The sequence below is a fragment of the Panthera pardus genome, unplaced genomic scaffold, assembly GCF_024362965.1.
Source record: "Panthera pardus isolate Hobbes unplaced genomic scaffold, ASM2436296v1 HiC_scaffold_6, whole genome shotgun sequence".
Lineage (NCBI taxonomy): Eukaryota > Metazoa > Chordata > Mammalia > Carnivora > Felidae > Panthera > Panthera pardus.
Genome location: NW_026526991.1, coordinates 38,846,400 through 38,864,926, shown reverse-complemented (window position 1 = coordinate 38,864,926; position 18,527 = coordinate 38,846,400). Strand labels below are relative to the sequence as shown.

The 18,527-nt window shown below is 33.8% G+C and overlaps 1 protein-coding gene across 8 annotated transcripts in view; it reads right to left on the bottom strand.

Annotated features, from left to right (window-relative positions):
* Positions 1 to 508: 508 nt before the first annotated feature.
* PPP1R12A (protein phosphatase 1 regulatory subunit 12A) overlaps positions 509 to 18,527 on the bottom strand; it is a 160,660-nt gene continuing 142,641 nt past the window's right edge. For 3 of the 8 annotated variants that reach the window (XM_019455200.2, XM_019455196.2, XM_019455202.2), the window contains 7 exons: positions 16,337 to 16,353; positions 15,137 to 15,272; positions 13,115 to 13,219; positions 7,715 to 7,762; positions 5,225 to 5,275; positions 4,169 to 4,338; positions 2,595 to 2,699 (listed from right to left, as the gene is read on the bottom strand). In XM_019455200.2, coding sequence (XP_019310745.1) covers positions 4,204 to 4,338; positions 5,225 to 5,275; positions 7,715 to 7,762; positions 13,115 to 13,219; positions 15,137 to 15,272; positions 16,337 to 16,353 — 492 coding nt within the window. In that variant the 3' untranslated portion in view covers positions 2,595 to 2,699; positions 4,169 to 4,203. Of the gene's footprint in view, positions 2,700 to 4,168; positions 4,339 to 5,224; positions 5,276 to 6,004; positions 6,036 to 7,714; positions 7,763 to 13,114; positions 13,220 to 15,136; positions 15,273 to 16,336; positions 16,354 to 18,527 lie in introns of those variants that run through there. The other 5 variants (XM_019455197.2, XM_019455203.2, XM_019455198.2 and 2 more) reach the window with 4 other exon arrangements.

Below are 18,527 nucleotides of genomic sequence, written 5' to 3'. Positions count from 1 at the left end.
ATGTGCAAGTAGATGAGGGGCTGAACTTGGGACAAACCCAGGTTGAGGAATGATGTGTTATTTTACATTTCAATGGAGTATTATCTTTATATGTATTCCCAAGCCTATGTCTGCAGCTAAGAAAAAGCACAGGTTTAATTTAGAAACCACAAAATGTCTATGTGAATGAAATCTCATGCTACAAAGCTACTATCTTGAAACTCGCTATTATTTTTTACCCAGTTATTATCATAAAAAAACTAGTTCTCAGATTCTGCATACAGACAGCTTTATGTAAAATATATAAACATTTGTCGAAATTGGTACACAGATTGCATAAATATGGCAATTAAGATTGCATTTACAGATGTGCATGTACAATGTTGTGCAAATTATCACAATATTACAATTTTGAAAATTATTCAAATTGGAATCCAAGTAAAGCAATTAGTGAAAAAATACCCATGCAGAATTTAAATATCTCAGAACAAAATTTAAGTGTCTTCAGTAAAAGGTCACACATTTAAAATAGTTTTATTCATTTTATTTGTATATGTCAAAATACATTTTTATTTCCAAAATAGTGGGTTTTGCAACTAGTTTCATGCAGAAACAAGGTCTGCTCAATACTACCAATAAAATCAATATAGCACAGTAGCTGTTCAGTTTTAGATACAAAGAATAAATAACCTAAATACAAAACACTAAAATATTAGAAACATGTATTTAATCATTCTTCACAGGCATCCAAACTTCACAAATATAATCCTTAGCATGCCTAACTGTTGTGCAACCAGAACATGTTGCAGTCACTCAAACTGATCAATTATCTGTATATTTTACGTCCACATAAGACCATGGAAATTCTCTATATTCAGACCCACCATTCATACAGTTCAAATATAACCAAAAATAAAATTCCCATAACTATCCTTGTACCTTTAAAAATCAAGAATCCTGAGCTTGGTAGTAAGAGCATAACCTTATATCTTCATAAAACCAATCAAGAGAGAGAGGACTTAAAATCCTGCTTACCAAAACACCCTTTCCCAGCCCCAAAGTAATCTAAAATAGGCAGTAGAACACAATGACCTTTTAAAATGAAGGGGTACAAATTCACATTTAATATAGTATACAATACAATCAATAATACAATTAGCTACTATAAGCTTTACAATGTACAATTTATTCAAATGGCTGAACTGTTCAGTGGTTAAGGAGACAGTTATGTGCCAGAAAGATGTGGTATTTTTTTGCATGGTTTGATGAAAATATAAAAGCTATTTGTCCAAATAAAAGCCATCTTCACTATGTACTTGGTTTTGCTTTTTTTTTTTTTTTTTTTTTTTAAAAAGGCCACTGAAATGTATAAAATGGTCTGAACATGATGGTGGTATCAAAGTCAATGCCTCTTCACATGGCAATAACAGTGCATTTAACATTAACTCACGGTTAAGTCTGCAAATGATTTCATAGCATTACTTTGGCTAGCACAACAGTTTTAGACAGCACTCAGATAAATATAGGTATGTGAAATGTGAAGCAATTATCTTATGCAACTTTAGTTGTGGTTGAATACTATCAAATGAAAACTGAAAATAAAAGTAAAAGCACTTTACAGTAGAAAACTTTTGTAAAGATAGGGCCCCACATAATGTGTTACTTTTTAAGTCTTTATATCACATTGTTAGCAAATTTTGTTTTTAACACTATTATGGAGTAGCCTACTTTGCATTAACAGACATTTGAATTAAGAAAATAGTCAAGCATGCCATGTGGTGGTCTAAAAATCAAAACAATACACTTATTTATATATACAGCATCACTCAGTACCTGCTAAAATGAATGTGAAGATTATATACTACAATAATAAAAAACAAACAAAAACAAAAAAGTGACCAACAAAGGCAGAAAATAGGACTTAAAAGAATCTAATCTCAATTGACTTTAAAGCATTCATATAAGAAATAAATGCATATTGCACAAACAGTGAAAGCAAATGTTCCACCAAGCAATTCAGTTCCAGGCGGAAGACAACAGAGCATTAGCCTAATACATGACAATGATATCAGGAGAACAGGTGTTCTTTTCTGTAAATGAGAAAGCTGTGAAAACATAGATGAGTCTGCCACATGAAGAGTTAGAAGGAAAAAATACAAACCCAAACTTAGATGTAAAGCAAAAAAATATCGAAAAACTGGAAACTGTGGCACATCAAAAAATGTTGAATAACTGTCTTCTGTGAGAGCTGAAAGTTTTTGTTGACACAAAAGTATTTATGTACAACTAAGGCTTACTGGTTAAATATCTCTGAGGCATATCTGGCCTTGAACACTTTCCTTAAATGCTGGAGCTGTAAACAAGTTTTCTCAGTCATTAAAAAAAAAAATCTTCTCAGCAGCTGCATTAACATGAAACAATGGTCTTGATACAAGAAAGAAAAAAAAAAAAAACAAAAACCCAGAAAATTAAACAAAACAAAATTCCTAGATAAGAGGGCATTTGGCAGGATATCCGAAAATGACAGTCTCCCTGGATTCTTCCCAGGCTTCCAGTGACTGTCAATTATGGTCCACTGGGTTGCTCATATGTGCAATTCCATTACTTGCTGCTTTTTTTTTTTTTCCTTTTTTTTATTTGGAAAGTTTGCTTATAACTCTGATCAAGGCCCCATTTTCATCCTTTAGCCTCTGGTTGTCTGCTTTTAGGTCTGGTAACATCTATGAGGGTAAAAATAAAAGAAAAGGTTTTACTTCAATAGGAAGATAAAAATGTTACCCTTAGTGTTTTTATATTTTCACCACAAGACACATGAACAAGCTTTGTCAGTTATATAAATTTCTAGTGGCTAAAACGTAGAAGAAAGAAAAAACTTGATTTGTGACGCTAATTAGTTTAATAAATGATGGAATGAGAAGTTTATTTTCCCAAAGTTATCATTTGGAATGTACTAAATCACTTGATATTATGACTCACAAGCACACTGTATTAGAGCAGCCAAGAAAATGAAGCCTGTTTTTGTTAGGATAGGCTCTCAAAGGGAGTTCCTCTAAGACTTCTATCAGCACCTAAACCAAAGCCTTTTACTTTATTTACATCGGACCTTAAATATTATTCCACAAGAAAACCAGCCTATTTAGGGAAGTTTTGAGGGAGTTAGACTTGTTCTAAATTATTAGAATTCCTTAAAGGATTCAACTGTAGTACTAAGCTTACGCATGTACTACAGTGTCTGATCCAAGATAGGTGCTCATTAAACGATAACAATTATTCCTATTATTGGAATAGTATAAAATAACTTATAAGCCAAAATATATTTATGAAAATATCTAAGCACTGAAAAAACAACCAGTATTTGGAACAAAGAGAAAAACACACGCTCAGGTCCTCAAAGGAAATCTATTTTCTGTTCTATAGACAAACTGAAGGAGGGGGGTGGAAATGTTACAGTAAACTGGATTTTCTACTAAGAATGACTTAAATTCCATGTGCTCTGCCAGATTTGCTAGGAAGTAGAACAGTTTATACTTTGGACACTAACATACTTTGCAAGACACTGGAAATAGTTTTCTACTACCTTTCCTCAGCTTTCAAAATGTACTAGATTGTAAAATTAGACAAAAGTAAAACTTCTACTTGGCAAAATTACCTTAAGCAAAATCTTTATGAAGAGTTTAAATTTATGTGGAATGAATCAATTCTTGTTTTCAGAATATATGGTTATAAAATACAGTAATGTGAAGTTTATGTATCAGGATACCACTGTAAAGGACTAAGTGAATATTACCTGAAGTGGCTCTGAGTGAAAATGACATTATTTTGAAAAACAGATAAAACATGTTTAATCATCACCTTCAACATATTAATTGTATGTAAAATACATGTTACACTGTTTACGTTCCTTTTTCTTTCTAGTCAAGAATTTTAAATGGTCATAGTTTTAATCCATAAATTATCTGTAGAGCCAAAAATGTGCACAAGCTTTTGCAAAAGTGCAGACAAGTCTTTAAATCCCTAAACTGTTCTCTAAATTCACTGTAGGTTATCAGTCAGAATATACAATTAGTGACACTTTCTAACATTCTGAGAAGCCATGCATAATTAACAGTTATATGATAAGCTACAGACACAATGGCATTAATTTGTAAAAGTGAGCTCAAGACACGCTTACTAATACAAAAACACCTGCCTGGCTCTACCAAGAAGAAATGGTGAAACTACAAGTTATAGGTTCACAGACTGCAGTTGCCTACAGAACCCTGAGCGCTTGGCTACCACTCTTGTCAAGGCCCTATTCTCAGTCAGCAGTCGTTCATTTAACTCTCTCAGAGTCTGAATTTGCTTTATTTGGTGCAGGTTCTGCAGGAATTAGAACATAAAGAAATAGAAAATAAAAAAATAAGAAAATGTAAAAGAGGACAATAAAAATACAAAGAATCACAGATAAATGAATATAAGAGGAAAAAAATTAAGAGTCTTAAAAGGATATTCCATGAGATTCACAAAGGTAAATAGTGTAGTCCTAAAATTCCATATCAAACAAAATACATAAACAAACAAAATCCAAAAAATTTGTCTCCAAAGTCATTCAGTAATAATATTCTAACAAAGAACCAAATTCAGCAATACAATAATTAAATCTTGACAGTCTAATTCTATAGGCACATTTTCATAAGTATCAGTTCACTAATTCATAATGTGATAAAGATATTTTATGCAAGACAATATGATAAAAGGTAATCAATTAACTGTGCTATTTTTGTTCCCTCTGCAAGAAGTGTTCCTTCCAACATTCAAAACAAATTGTTACTTCTACAGGTAATTCAGAGTTCCATAAAATACAGCTCTGCTGGCCCACTACCGTAAAGTCCTTTATTTTCAAAGGAAAACACTTTTGTATCGATCCCCACTCCACCATTTACTCTCCAAGAAACAGAGTATGTGAAATGTGAAGAATAAATACTAAATCCCAAATCTTACAGTCATTATTGTCTAATTTCTTCTACACCTGACTATCAAAACAGCCATAAAAATTGATTAACAAAAAGATTTGAATTATAAATGTTCTCCTAGCTCACCTAAAACCTAGATTTAGGAATAAAGAGAAGCACGGCATATGGATAATTCACAAATTACACAATCAGTGTTGAGAACAATTAATGTGAACACAGTATGTTATTAGTTCTGTAAAATTTAAGTTCGTAAACAGCACGGTCTCTCATAAGTAGTAGCATGGTTTACTTACTTTGAGCTCTTCTTCCATTTCAGATATTCTTCTTTCTAGAGCTCTTCGTTCCTAGATCAATTTAAGGTACCAATATTTATCACATAATTATTATATTCTTAATTCTCTAAGTTGTGAAATAGTGACACTTTAGAGTCAAAAATCAAATCAGGAGCAGTGTGGAAAAAGATGTGATGCCAGTGATGTGCAAAGAGCTTTCCAAATTTCTTTCAAGAAATAAATATGAAGATTATTATTTTTATTAATTTCTATAAGCTCTTTCTTTAAAGCTTTGACTTTAAGGTAAGATGCTACATAACATGTTCAAACTGTTTTTTCAGTTCATTTAAACTTAGGCATAGAATAAACCAATACTCAAGACTGAGGATTATGTAGAGAGGAAAAAAAACCCCACACATAGATGCAATTATTCTACAGTGACAGAAGCAGAAACGCAAGAAGCAAACATGCCTAAAATATGTGTAAACTTTCAAAAGGATCTAAGAGAAGTTCATCTCCTCCACCTGCAAGGTTTACTAGCCATTATTTATCCAGTTGGCTTTACAGTTTTGTACTGAGCTTGATACTGTGTGCAGCACTGATGCCGTGACTCTAATGAAGCAGCAGCTGCAGCATGTATTTTCATGTTCCTCCTTTCAAAGAGTGACAGGCAAAGGCAACATACAATACGTTACTGCAGTGTACTGTTTTATTCTGCCTTAAATAATAAGCATTCTAGGGTGTTATGCAAAAAGCAAGCAGCAGTAATTAATGTGCTGTAAAACTTTGGTTAGGTCATACCGCCCAGAAGATACTGACTCTTGCCGGTCACCTTTCAGATACAAACCATTTAAATTTAGTTTAATCACTATGAATTCCCAAGACATTCTTTCCCAGATTAATAATTAATGTTGATATTTAGTAAAGCAGTACATTTACTGTAAATGTTAATGTTTTAGGTTATATGATGTAAAAAAAAAAAAATAGGATCCTACTCATAGTCTTTTAAGTACCATGTTATTCTATTTTTAACTTGTTTAAACACTATTACATAGACAAAAATGTTATTTCCTATGAATAGGACTTTCTGCTAGTTAGTAATACAGCCATGACTAATTCATAAAAACCACTGCATGTCCCAAAACACTAGGATATATAGTGTCATATTTGATCCTCGTAACTTGGTGAAGTATCATAAATAGCCTATTTCCTTCTGCCCCATCATCCTTAATTTTATTAGGTACCTTCAAGATTTTAACTATTTTCTGGTAAAGAAGACAAGAACACTTGTCTATATCTGTCTTATCACCAAAATAGCAATTATAAAGATGCAGGCAATTTCTTCTGTTTGGCAAACTTATTAACATTAAAAAGTATGGTTACGAGAAAATGTATGTAAAGTGCTTAGCCCAGTGCCTGCCTGGTACACTGAATAAATGCTAGCAGTTATTATTAATACTATGATTACTAATGTCTGTTAAAATGGAAGCAGATTAGCTACTCAGTAATTTATCTGCATTTGACAGGCAGGCAAAGGAGTCAGATGAGAATGCCAGAGTATGAATATATGTATCATGTATGTGCAAGCCAAGAATAAAAAAGGACAGACATCATTTCTCTCTCTCTCTCTTTTTTGTTTTTGGTCAAAAAGGTAAATTGGCTATTTTTATAATGGAATGGAAGAAAATGTTTTATCAACTGCTCCTGATTATTTATTCTTTGACTTAGAGATCACAGCTACCCAGGATATAACTTCTCTAACCACAGCTCACGTGAACAGACAGACACTTTTTGGGCATTTTCCTTTAACTTTTGATCATTTATACATTCTGAACTGCTCAAACTAAACTTGTAGAGTTATTCCTATGGCCACTGTAAGACCCTTGAGCAATAACAATAAATGAAGAAATACACGTGACTATTATCACAGCCAGCTAAAAAATTACAGAGAGACAAAAAAGAGCAAAAAGGCTTTTCTAATAATCATTTTTTTGTTTAAAATATCCTATTTAAGTTAAATATTTAAATTCAAAATTAAGTAAAGCATCATTAATTTAAAAAGAATTTTAAAATTTGATGTTCTTAGAATCTTTATAAACTTTAAATTTTGCAAACAATTAAACTAAATGTATACATGATCAAAATGTTTTAAGTATATCACCACAGAAAACCAAAGGAGATAAATGGCATATCAAAAACATCAGATTCATTACCACAATGTGTACATTTCAGAATGAAGGCAAAGATTTTTTTTAATCCATTAAAGGAATAACATGGTAAATTAAGTCTTAACACCTACAGAGGCAGGGTTATTTCACACCTACAGAGATCCCATAGAACTGTATAAAGAAGCTAAACCAGAAAACATTCCTAATTAAATTAACATTAATCTACACTAATTAAAACTATCAACCATAAAGCCAAAACTAAAAGAAAAAAATCCTCCACTATTGCTTATATAAAACAATAAAAGGGGAAAAAGATTACTTACTCAATAAAATGGACACTTACCCTTTTTTCCATTTCCAATAGTGACCGATCAGCAAACCTTTCTTGCCTCTGTAACAAAGTAAGAAATATAAAAGGGATCTAAGTACAGTAAAGGTGGGGGGTGGTAGTGGAGGAGGACCACAGTAGCTCTCCTCTAGTGGTATTCAAATAAGTCACACTATTCAGGTAGAGGAATACACAGGTATAAATAAAAATCAGTTTTGTATTGAAACAATAAAAAGTTAAAGGAATGCTTAGAAACAGAATGGTGTCCACAGCTCTCACGGACTACATTCCACTTTCCTCAGGTCTTTACATAGTATAGTACGGGGTAAGGAAGGAGGAGAACTGTGGAACAACACCAAAAACATCCTCCAGTTTCTCCTCCAATGCTCAAACTCTCTCCTTTCCTACACCACCAGGAGGAGTGGCTAATCCGAATGGTCAAATTCTAAGACCTTGACTGAAATGTAGTTCGGACTAGATTGAGTGAAATATCCATGCAGACAAAACAGTGAACTGGCCTAAATTTTGTTTTCTCTCCCAGCTTAGTCTTGCCCACTCTCTCTCTCTAGAGTTTTTGTTAACAATCACCCATGTTCCAAAATTGGTAAGTAAGGTTCATACTCCTGGTCACTTAGAAGAAATCCTAGCTATATAGCTTTTCTTCTCCTGGTGAACTTAGTACTCATTTTCCTGCTTCCTGTACAATGTGATCAACTCAAAGTTGACAAAGTCCCCTGAGATTTGGGGTATGGAAAGGACCCTTGGGATTTTAAGTCATATGGTGCATGTAACACCACAAAGCTCTGCATATGAATACTGAGTAAAAGACCCAGTTAAAAAACAAGTTCTATCCTAGTTCTTTCTGACTTACACTGACTTCTGTACATTTATCTCCCTTGGGATTCCTGGTCACTTTGCCGGAAAAAAAAAAAAAAAAAAACAACCAACAACTCATCAAATGGCTCACTTCCCAAAAGTGAATTTGCTGAATAATCAATCTTACCAATTAATAGAAGTGTTTTTTGTTTTTTTTTTTTTAATGTTTATTCATTTATTTTTGAGAAAGAGAGTGTACAAGCAGGGGAGGGAGAGAGAGAGAGAGGGAGACACAAAATCTGAAGCAGGCTCCAGGTTCTGAACTGTCAGTGCAGAGCCTGATGTTGGGTTCAAACCCATGAACCATGAGATCATGACCTGAGCCAAAGTCGGCCGCTTAATCGACTGAACCAACCAGGTGCACCCAAAAATAGTTTTTGACAACTTTTTTTAAATGTTTATTTTATTTTTGAGAGAGAGAAAGAGAGCAAGTTGGGGAGGGGCTGAGAGAAAGTGAGACAGAGGATCTAAGTAGGCTCTTCGCTAACGGCAGAGAGCCTGATGTGGGGCTCAAACCCACACACAGTGAGATTATGACCTGGGCCGAAGTTGGATATCTAACCAAATGAGCCACCAAGGTGCCCCTTTGACACCTTTTTTAGAAGAATGATAAGTAACATTTTTTAAAGTTTATTTTTGAGAGTGAGAGAGTGGGGGAGGGGCAGAGAGAGGGAGACACAGAATCTGAATCAGGCGCCAGGCTCTGAGCTGTCAGCACAGAGCCTGACATGGGGCTCAAACCCACAAACTGAGAGATCATGACCTGAGCTGAAGTCGGATGCTCAATGGACTGCGCCACCCAGGTGCCCTGTTTTTTGGCAACTTTATTAACAAGAATGCTCTTTTATGACTATTAACTACAAAATTTACTTAAAAATGTATTTCATCATTAAATGTTTTTTTTTTCTTTTTAAAGATTTTATTTTTAAGTAATCTCTACACTCAACACAGGGATTGAATTTACAACTCCAAAATCAAGAGTTGCAAGCTCTACTAACTGAGCCAGTCAGGCACCCCTAAATGTTTCTTTATACAATTTTCTGTTCTGTCAGCCCTTTCAGTATTCATGCTTTAGTATTATTAAGACTTGCAACCGTTACTTTTTGATCCTTTTATCACAATTTCTTTTTTTGTGGTTATGGTATATAAAATTTAAAGATCTAATCATAGCTGGGTATCCTTCCCTCTCTCTGTTGTTTTAAATGGTTTTATGCTTTTGTGCTTACTCTCTCTGGAAAAAGAAAAGTCGACATTTTCATTACTTATTGTTAGAAATCAAATATAAAATATATATGTATCAAATATAAAAACTTTTCAACTAATTCTGATTTCTTTTTGTTGTTTTTAAATTTAAATTTATATTTTAATTGCTAGAAATACAAAACAAAGGCTAATATAATGTGCCCCTTGAAGATCTGCAAATGAATCCTAAAAATGTTTAAATAACTGAAAGATGTAGGGGCATCTGGCTGGCTCATTCAGGAGAGCATGTGACTCTTGGTGTCAGGGTCGTGGGTTTGAGTTCTGTAGCGATTACTTAAAAAAAAAAAAAAGAAAGAAAAAGAAAAAGACTGAAAAATTTAAAAATGACATTCAAAAGCACCCGAAAGAAATCAGAAATAGCTGAAACAATGCCATTATATGTAAGTTAATAGAAGTTTAGATGGAAAATTGGCATTTTATTGAGGAGTTTTCTTCATATAGGGACATTTTAGCAACTTTATGATTTATGTGCTAATTTCTTATGTTAAAAATCAATTTTATTAACTAGTTAATATTTCTGGTAAATCTTATAGTTAATAAGCTGTTAAAATCATAATTACTAAATCTAGTGAAATGACATTTGACAAAATATTCATCAAACCAGTTTTTGGTAAATCAGCCTATTTCCCTCTGTTGGAGACTACATGGAGGAGGGTGGCTGGACTAAGATGGGACTTAAAGATTCTAGAGTCCCTTGGCCAATTATTATCAAACATATGATTAATAGGATGATATCCCTTGGAAAAAACTCCATGCAACTATCAAACTGCCACCACTATGTTATGGAAGTAATGCTTAAAAAAGAAAATTAAAAAATCAGGTGGAATGATTCATAGTAGACTTAAATATTCAGGATAAATACTCTAGAGTTGAACAAAAAGCTTAATGTTTATCAGTTCTGCTTTTACATATATCCTTAAATTTTACAAATAACATTTACATAGGTTTTCCAACTAAGATAGTAACTCTGAATACTTACCAATGTCTTAAACTCTGAATTACCCTTCCCATTATTCATTCAGTATACTGGGCATGGTACTCAGAATGTCTGCTAAGGCAGAAGCTGTCATACTTTTTAATCCAGTGACTTTTCTGGCCACAGTCCACAGGATCAGAAATTGGTACAGGACCCAAAGGCAACTTGCTATAGGTTGTCCACTGTCCTATGAAATTGGACTTTTCACTAACAAGACCGTGAGCTGTAACAGGCCTGCTCCATGCTGATAATAACTGGCTAATTCTATCAGTTCTCCTCTCTTGTAGAATTCGAATGAGAGACATATAGGAAGAATGAAATGACAACAGGGTAACGCAGAGAGCAGAAAAACAGAGAAGGTAGTAAGCAGTAAAAACACAGATTAGTTGACTCACCAGTTACAGGACACTGCTGTAGAAAGCAGTGAGCTTTTTTTCTTTTTAAAGCAGTGAACATTTTTATTTGGAAAACATTATGATCAAATCTCTAGAGCTAAAGCTATTTTCAGAAAACTAGTTATGATATTTTTATATGAGGAGGCTCACAAAGCTACTAATGCAACCCAAAGAAAGATGACTTTCCAGTTTACCATAAAGCCTAAGCATAAACCAGCAAGTTGTAACTTGTATGACATTCTAAGTTTTTATGACACCTCACTGTGAAATGTGTTCTTGTTCTGACTTACTTCTCTGTATATCCTTATAGTAAACCCTCATCAACTGATGGAATCTGCAGAGCTGAATAAGCTCATAAGGTTATCTTAACTCCTGGAATTTTAGCAAAGCCTCCACTGTGCATTGCCAATTGCTTCACAATGTAATAGTGGTTAACAACAAGAAGGGACCTAGTAACAAGTAGAAGTTCACATAGAGAACTTAAAAAATTACAAAAAAGTATAAAAGAATGACCAATGAAAGTATACAGTCTCATTTATACAACTGGAGATGCCATTTTTAGATCAGTGACTTCAAACTGGATTCCAAAAGTTGTACTGCAGAAATGTGTTTATACTAGAAGGTCTCATGTTAAAATTAAACAAGTTTGTTTTCTTAAAAATTATGGGACCCCTTAGAGGCTTTTAACACATGAATAGTATCCTATAAAACTTCTAAGATGTAGTATAGTATTTCCCAAGATTCTTGGGTTACAAAACTTTTCTCTTTGAATGAGAACAGGTAGAGAATGAGGAAGGAATGTGTCTATCACTATCTCCCACAATTATAGTATTCCATGAAAAAAGCTTAGGAAACAATTCCTAGATCAAATGTATCCTACATCATATATACAGCTGTGAATTTTGTTCAGCTATCCCAATTTTCTTGTCTAAAATGGTCTCATGTAGGGTGCTGCATAGAAGGTAGGTAAAAAGCGTTAACGACAAACTATCTCATCCCAGCATTATTATATCAAATTACTTTTTAAGGAACAAACAGAAAATATTTATAATGAATAAAAGTGATTATAGGGGTGCCTGGGTGGCTCAGTTGGTTAAGGGCCAGACTTCGGCTCAGGTCGTGGTCTCACAGTTCGTGAGCTCGAGCCCCACACCCTGGGCTCTGTGTGGACAGCTCAGAGCCTGGAGCCTGTTTCATATTCTGTGTCTCCCTCTCTCTCAGCCCTTCCCCCACTCTCACTCTGTTTCTTTCAAAAATAAATAAAACATTAAACTAAAAAACAGTGATTACAAAATTATTTTACGGCCTTAAGAAGATTCTGTACAGATGCTTTTAAAACCCTGCTACATTTGGTATTCTGGAAATAAGCATTTAAGCCCTGTATGTATCACAACATAAGCATTAAAAGGCTTAAAAACACCTCAACTTTCCACTACAAGGCTATACATCTGTGTGTGTGTGTGTGTGTGTGTGTGTGTGTGTGTGTGTGTGTGTGTGTTTAAGTTTATTTATTTTGAGAAAGAGAGAGTACACACTGTGCACGCATGGTGTAGGGGCAGAGAAAGAGAGGGAAAGAGAGAATCCCAAGTGGGCTCTGCACTGACAGCATCTGACACGGGGCTCTATCTCATGACTGAGATCATGACCAGAGACTAAGTGTCAAATGTTTAACCAACTGAGCCACCCAGGTACCCCTATACTTCTGTATTGTTAATTCGTTCTAGAAAGAAGTAAAATGAAGTCATCATTAAACTGTATGATCTTGATTCCTTCTTACTGATAAGCTATTATCAGTAACCAAACTTATCTTTCAAAGAAACATCTGAGAATATTTCAGTCCAGTTTTTTAGACAGAATAAATCACAACTATTACCTTCAGGGTAATGAACAGAAAAAGGTACAAACCTGGGTGGCCTTTTCCAATTGTAATTTAAGATCTGTCAGTTCCATATTCGTATCATGTAGCTGTGCTTTCAGCTTTTCATTTTCAGCTAGAATTTGTTCATAAAGCTGTAAAAATTAGGGTAGAACAAATTACTTTTCTGCTCTCCTAATATTTTAAGATTTCACATTGATTATTTGCAATACTGAAACAGAGAGATTAATAAGAGATAGAAGCCATTAAAGGAGACATTAAAAAAGTATTTTAATGCTTTGTGGTTGCAAGGCAGAAATTTTTGGTTATGCTATGCAGGTGTTTGTCCATATAAACTCTTTAACAAATTAGATCATGTTACAAATTTAAGACATCACTAAAAAATCTAACTTTTCTATTTCCATTTAAAAAAATTCAGTTATATGATAAAGAGGGACTACATATCTACAGACCAACGACAGTTACAGCTAAGGGTTGAACAGCTTCCAAGTGATCTTCATTTGGGGTCTGTAAACCTCTCTGCCTACCAATCTCTCTTGAATTCCTGACACTGAGACGGAGCATCAGTTGTATTTATCATTTAATGAATGTATTTTTCCTTTAATGAAATTTAAAGGAAAGTGAAATATTTCTTGAATACTTTCGTAACACTTGAATCTACTACTTCTTTCCCCTTCATCTCTACTACTACCACTACAGATGGCTAAAATCATCTCTTATTAGACTATTTTAATATTAAAACTGTTTTCCTGACCTCTTTCTAATTTGTTCTATTAGCAGCAAGAGTTAACTTTTCCAAATTACAATCTCAATTTCATATGCCAACCATTCCATTAACCCTCAGACATTAGAAACCCTTGAATAGCTTCTCAGGGTCCTCAGTATGAAGATATCCTTAAAACACCCTGTAAAACAGGTATGGTCTGGTCCTGACGTGCACACCTAACTGCAATGTCACACCTCCATCCCTTCTGCTCTACTAGCCATACTGAAAATTTAATTACTTCAATGCATCCTGTGCTGTTCTACCATCAGGTCAATGTCTTTGCAGTTCATGTAGAAAACTTTTTTGTCCCATTCTGCCAGTTTAACTAATCACCCTTCTGGGATTCACTTCGGAAGTTTCACTTCTTCAGAACATCTGTTTCTAGGCCCTGTAACTTTCCTTTGTTATACACTTTTAGAACACAGATCCTTTACTTCAGGATAATTGTTTCTATTTTCAAATTATACATTTACTAGTATGACTGTATGATAACTTCTCTCTCTTCTACTACATGGAAGATATCCATAAGTGTAATGACAGCATCTTCAATCTACTGCTGATAAGTAGAAACTCACCACTTAGCACAGTTCAGGGTTCAATTCTTTATCGAATGAATGACAATCTTATTCATAATGTAAATCGAACTCCCACCTTCCTTCTCTTGCTGACTTAGTTTGTAAGAAAGTGATACAAATAGCTGCCAAATAGCTGGGGAACACATACAAGTATCACAAGGCTTCTTTTTCCCCCAACAAATTTCATCAGGTTTATTCTAAGCTCAAAAAATGTAAGAACTATGATAGAATCCTAGATTGTTGAGTTTCCAAGACTTACTTCCTAAATACTTCCATCCTTAATCTGTAATAGCACTTAAGCTACCACAAGTTTTTTAGTTACCTAGGAAAAACTCTATTCTCCTAGGAAAGCTCTATTCCCTTTTTTTGGCCACCTCTTATTAACAAATAGGTAAAGAAAAATGTGTGCGCACGCACACACAAACATCCCCAATACCCATGCCTCTTTTCAACTCAATCACAGTATCGCCATACTAGCCTGAGACACTTAAGTGTGAAATAGAGTCTCTTTCCTTTAAAAAAACAACAAAACAGCTATTTATTTATAGGCTATCTACCATTTAGTGCCCCAAACTGAAAATTAAGTTATTTCAAGATATTGATTTCATAATGAGTTCCAGGAATAATATCCAAACACAAATATATCAAATATATCAATATATCAACCAACAATTATTTTTTTATTAAATATAGCTGAATAACCCAAGTACCTTTTTAAAGTCAGTTGAGTCGTCCTTTTCTAGCCTGCTACTATAAGGTTTTCTTTCTTCTAAGTAGCTGTATGATCCAGAGCGACCCAATAAGGAATCATACCGATCACTAGCTGATGTGGAACTGGTTTCATATCTTTAAAAGATGAATTAAAGTCAAAATCTTTATTAAAGGCTTTTACAGCTCACATTAACATGCATCCTACTACATTTGAACTTGATATTCCAAAACAGCAGATAACATTCTCCCTCATCTATTATCAATCAACTTTTATGATACATTTTATAAGTGGAAAGTTATTTATAATATTATTCATTTCCATTATTTGAGGAAGAGATTCAATATATCTATATCCAAAAGTCAGAACTGGTTTCACATCACGATAAATTATTTCAACAATTTTAAATTGTACATTTTTTTTACATTTTAAAATCTCTGAAATCAGAACATAGAACATGGCTTATAATTGATGGTGTATTATACTTTTTGGTAGCACTTTTCCTTTAAGTGGCATACAGTTGTCTAAAAATTTTAGATTTGATAAACTAGTCTATCCAAAGAGATAATAGGTCTGCCCTAAACAGAAAGAACATATCTCATTTGTACATAAGAATTCTCTTATTATCTCGTTCTGAATTCAGGTTACCTTTTCTTGATAAAAGCTATTGCCTCCATATTTCAATGGAAATGTGTAGTATACAAAAATTTGTTCTTGGTTTTACAAGGCTTTGGTTAACAATTATGGGCAAGAGAAATGGAATGGAGGTTAGACTCAAGGACACTGTGGAGGTTCTCTAAAAGGTAAATAATTTTGAGCTAGATGACAGTTTTTAGTGTCTTCACGGGTTTTCTTTTGTTTAAAGCAGGGATTGGAGAGAAGATTCAGAATACCTCATCAAATAAATTTATGGTGGGTTTCATCAGCCCCTGCTGTTATTAGGAAAACTTAAAAAGTTATCACTGTTGTAAGGGTTTAAGAAAAAATTTTCTTTCTTAGTGAGTTACTGGGACTATTTAACTAGAAGTAAAGGCTTTGACAAAGAAAGCTGGTAACAGTTATTAGGTCGTCTAAACATCTACAGATTTTTATTATTCAGATAATCTTAATAACTCACAAAATCCATAAGTATCTAAAAGCAACATGGAATAAAAATCTAAAAATAAAAATAAGAAAAAGTCAGTAAAAATATAAAACATACCTAGAAATGGAATCCGTCTAGAAAAAAGAGAAAAACACAGGCATGCTAAATTTCTATACTTTTATTAAAGCAACTTGATAGATCAAGTAAATTTAACATAACATTTATGCTATTGTCACACTACTAAACTTCTCTATTTACTATCTATATGTTTTAACTGTAATGTGATTATTCTTAGAAGTTCTAGAACAGAATCACTGTATTTTTCATGCATAATAGCCATGCAACTAATTACACTTGGCAGTTTATGGTCATCTTTTATGAATTTCTGAAAATACCATCATACAATTTTTTTTTTAATTTTTTTTTTTAACGTTTTATTTATTTTTGAGACAGAGAGAGACAGAGCATGAACGGGGGAGGGGCAGAGAGAGAGGGAGACACACAGAATTGGAAGCAGGCTCCAGGCTCTGAGCCATCAGTCCAGAGCCCGACGCGGGGCTCGAACTCACGGACTGCGAGATTGTGACCTGAGCCGAAGTCGGACGCCCAACTGACTGAGCCACCCAGGCGCCCCCATCATACAATATTTTTAATTAGAAGAAAAAAAGAGAGAGATTAAGACACATATTTATTACTTATACCTACCCTGCAGGAGAAAGTAGTATGTTTATATTAAGAAACATAAAGTTTAACTACATGATATCCCAAAGCAACTATTTTTCTCATTTTTCTGTTTTTGAAGCAATAACATGAGAAGCAAACAAATGAATACTTGAAGTATTTTATGTATAATAGTATACACATATTTTGTTTAAAACTTACTTTTTTTTTTTTTTAACGTTTATTTATTTTTGAGACAGAGAGAGACAGAGCATGAACGGGGGAGGGGCAGAGAGAGAGGGAGACACAGAATCTGAAACAGGCTCCAGGCTCTGAGCTGTCAGCACAGAGCCTGACGCGGGGCTCGAACTCACGGACTGTGAGATCATGACCTGAGCCAAAGTCGGACGCTTAACCAACTGAGCCACCCAGGCGCCCCTAAAACTTACTTTCTAGAAATCTAGCTATAAATTCCTCCAAGTTTAGCAATTAGGGGATAGGAAATTAGGATTTAATTTTCTCAAGTAAGTGGTATGCTATGTCAATGTTTCATAACTTTTCTTATCTAAATAGTGAAATGATTAATAGGGTCTTAGTAGGGGACAAAGCTTTTTTGGTGGTCATCCTTAGCTTTTTTTCCTTTCTACTGAAGCACTAGCTGAATCTATAATTTTCTGTAAGGTAACTATTAAGAAATGGTTTGCTAAAAAAAAGAAAAAAAAGAATGGTTTGTAAAATTTCAGAATTTAGATAATTGTATTTTTCCATTATATTTATCTCTGAATGCACTGTAAAATTATTGAGTTCTTTTGGGATTATTTAAAGTCTAACTTGGACTAAAAATGCCTTACTAGTCTATTGAAATTGAAAACCAATTGTAGGGGGCGCCTGGGTGGCTCAGTCGGTTAAACGCTCAACTTCAGCTCAGGTCATGATCTCATGGTCTGTGAGTTTGAGGCCCATGTCGGGCTCTGTGCTGACAGCTCAGAGCCTGGAGCCTGCTTTGGATTCTGTGTCTCCCTCTCTCTCTGTTCCTCCCTTGCTCATGCTCTCTCTTTCTCTCTCTCAAAAATAAACAAAGCATTTTAAAAAAATTAAAAAAAAGAACCCACCCAATTTTAATTTTGCACTTGCTTCCTATTTTTTTTCACACAATCCTTTACCTCATTGATTTGTTCATTAGTTTTATAACAATTAACAATTCTGAAGTGAAATTTTAATTTTTGAGAGATTCAAATTCATACACTGCTAAGAGAATAGACTTTGTAAGTTCTCATCACAAGAAAAAGAATGTATAACTATGTGTAGGAATGGATGTTAATTAGACTTATTGTGATCATTTTGTAATATATACAAATAATGAATCACTATGTTGAACACCTGAAACAAATACAGTATTATATGTCAATTATATCTCAAAAAAAAAAAAAAAAAAAGAACAGAACCAAAAAAGCCCAAGAGATCCTATTCAAATTCAAAAAAATATCCATGTGTACATATCAAATGAAAACATCACCTCTCACCTCACCAATTTGCACTCTGGTTCACTGATTTAAATTTAAGAAAAAACAAAAACTCCAAGCAGTCACAGAAATCACTCAAATTTCATTTCTTTGTCTTTAAAAATCGTTTGATCACGGTGATTATT